This window comes from Numida meleagris, unplaced genomic scaffold (assembly GCF_002078875.1).
Source record: "Numida meleagris isolate 19003 breed g44 Domestic line unplaced genomic scaffold, NumMel1.0 unplaced_Scaffold519, whole genome shotgun sequence".
NCBI lineage: Eukaryota > Metazoa > Chordata > Aves > Galliformes > Numididae > Numida > Numida meleagris.
In genome coordinates, this window is record NW_018364735.1 from 14,015 (window position 1) to 16,801 (window position 2,787).

At 49.6% G+C, this 2,787-nt stretch overlaps 2 protein-coding genes across 2 annotated transcripts in view; both read right to left on the reverse strand.

The window, feature by feature from the left end:
* Positions 1-2,787, reverse strand: part of LOC110391806 (calpain-1 catalytic subunit-like) — a gene marked incomplete at its 3' end in the record, with an annotated part of 34,999 nt that overhangs the window by 13,351 nt on the left and 18,861 nt on the right. The gene's annotated exons all lie outside the window — the stretch shown is intronic.
* On the reverse strand, positions 7-1,873 carry LOC110391807 (calpain-1 catalytic subunit-like). Its single transcript, XM_021383752.1, has 2 exons — positions 1,600-1,873; positions 7-321 (listed from the first exon to the last, which is right to left on the reverse strand). Exons 1-2 carry the CDS (start codon positions 1,864-1,866, stop codon positions 142-144), a joined length of 447 nt encoding a protein of 148 aa, XP_021239427.1. The 5' UTR covers positions 1,867-1,873; the 3' UTR covers positions 7-141.

Genomic DNA, 2,787 nt, shown 5'->3' on the forward strand with positions numbered 1-2,787 from the left:
GACCCCAAAACTTTCAACGTTGACCCCAAAAATTGGAGAACGTCGGCCCCCAAACTTGGGAAACCCCAACGTCTCCAATCTGAGACAAAATCCACAAGAAGAAGCTTCCACTGCGAAATTCAAGCCCAGCGTTGCTCAGCGTCAACCCCAAAATTGACAACGTCGACCCCAAAACTTGCAGCATTGACCCCAAAGCCTCCAATTTTGGGTAAAACGTGGAAAAAAGAGGAGGAGGGGGGGTTTCTCCCTACCCAGCGCTCCCTGGCAGATGTCGGTGCGCGTCGCCCCGTCCACGATGAACTGAGGGCGCCGACACAGCTCCTGGAGGGCAAAAAGAGGGGAAACCCACCAAAAAATGAGGAAAAATCCCCACATTGGGATATTTCCCCCTTTTTCTGTGCTCTGTAAGGGATTGAAGTGCGGAATTGAGGATGTTTCTGTGAGCTTAAGGCCCATAAAAGGGGGCTATACCGAAACTAAAGGGAAATTTAGGCAAATTGGGATATTCAAGGGGCAAAAAGAGGGGAAACCCACCAAAAAGTGAGGAAAAATCCCCAAATTGGGCTATTTCCCCCTTTTTCTGTGCTCTGTAAGGGATTGAAGTGCGGAATTGAGGATGTTTCTGTGAGCTTAAGGCCCATAAAAGGGGGTTCTACTGAAATTAAAGGGGAATTTATGCAAATTGGGATATTCAGGGGGCAAAAAGAGGGGAAAGCCCCAAAAGAATGAGGAAAAATGGCCAAAATTGAGATATTTCCCTTTTTTCTGTGCTTTACAAAGCGATTTAAGTCTGGAATTGAGGATGTTTCTGTGAGCTTAAGGCCCATAAAAGGGGGATATACTGAAATTAAAGGAGAATTTATGCAAATTGGGATATTCAAGGGGCAAAAAGAGGGGAAAGCCCCAAAAGAATGAGGAAAAATGGCCAGAATTGGGACATTCCCCTTTTTTCTTCACCCCAAAAGGGGTCTGAATGAGAAAATCGATGAATTTATCCTAAATTAATGGGCAATCACCCCCAAAAGGGAAAATTTTGATGAGGAGAATCGATGAATTTCATCACTCTGAGGGGCTTAGACCCAAATTACTGGGATATCACCCCAAAAGGAGTTATTAATGAGGGAAACAATCAAAAATGGCCAAAATTGGGATATTCAAAGGGGCAAATAGAGGGGAAAGCCCTAAAATAATGGTAAAAAATGGCTGAAATTGGGATATCCCTCTTTTTATTTCACCCCAAAAGGGGTTTTAATGAGGGAAACAATGAATTTAATGAGGGAGTCAATGAAAAATGGCCAAAATTGGGATATTCAAAAGGGCAAAAAGAGGGGAACGCCCAAAAATGATGGTAAAAAATGGCCAAAATTGGGACATTCCCCTTTTTATTTCACCCCAAAATGGGTCTGAATGAGAAAACTGATGACTTTAACCCAAATTAACGACTGATCACCCCAAAAGGGAAAGTTTTAACGAGGGGAACCGATGAATTTCATCACGCTGAGGGGGCTCGACCCGAAGGGATGGGAGATACAAGGGAACGTAACGCCCTTTGTAACCCTCTGCCGCGGGGCTAATTAACCCCCCCTCGTTAACGCTCACCGTCGGCCTCTTCCACGTCACGCCGCGGGTTTTGGAAGAGCCGGGCCCGAGTTCTTTGAAGCCCAAAGATGAAGCGGAAGGGGGAAAGGCCTCGTCCCGAAACAAGGTCCCGGAGCGCAGGCAGGCGTCGCGCAGCGCAGCGTAGTCCTGGCCCCGGTACCGCACCGCGTTCTGGTGCTGGCCCAAACCCAGCGCCTTGGCCCGCTGCCGCTGCACCTGAGCCGACACCCCCGTGCAGTACACGGGCACCACGGGCTCCTCCGCCATCCTGCGCCTGCAAAACGGGGAGAAAAAGGAGGAAATGGGTGAAAACGGGCGGCGGTGCTTCATCAAAGTTGGCTTGGTTGACTCGTTTCCCACTTATTGCCCCATGATGGCTTCGATCACCCCAAAAACCCAAAGTCATAGAGCACTCAAATGAAGTCAACGGGGTCTTCGTTAAGACCCTCTCATGGATCTTCATTAGCAGCCCTGCTAATTAGCACNTCCCTTTGCTGCCGTAAGCGCAGTAATTAACTGACACCTCATTTTTCACTCCAGCAATAATTAACAGACAGAACCTAACGAACCAGACGGGGATCCCTGTCCCCAGGATAAAGGTGGGGTTATTTCGAGGGGGAAACGCCCATTTCTGGGCCCCCACCCCGTGGCACCCAACCCTCGGGGATGATTCATCGGTGCAACACACCCGTGGCACCGGGCGTCACCCCACCGAGAGAGAAACCCATTTTGGGGCGGAAAACATCAAATTCAGCCCCCCAGAAAATAAAATTGGGGGGGTTTTGGGGTGCAAAGGAACGCACCTGGAAGTGGAAGATCCCGGCGTAGCCGTCCTGGAAGCTCTGCCCGTGCGGCACGACGCGGTGGAGGATGGTCTCGTTCAGCGTTAGGGACGCGATGGCTGCCAGCAACCAGCAGTCACCTGCGGTTTTGGGGTGAAAAAAGGGGTTTTGGGGGCAGCTGATGCTTCCCCTGAGGGTCCGTACGCCCTGGGGGTCTTTAGGGGATCTCACAGTGATGCTGTAGGGTACAGAGCGGGGAGAATTCAATTCGTCGAGCGAGACGTGATTGTGAATGACTGAACCCAAAGCTTGCAAAAATAAAACAATGGCAAAACTTGCAGAAAAAAAACCCAAACTTGCAGAAAAACCACCCCAAAAACCTGCAGTTGTGACCACTGACCCCAAA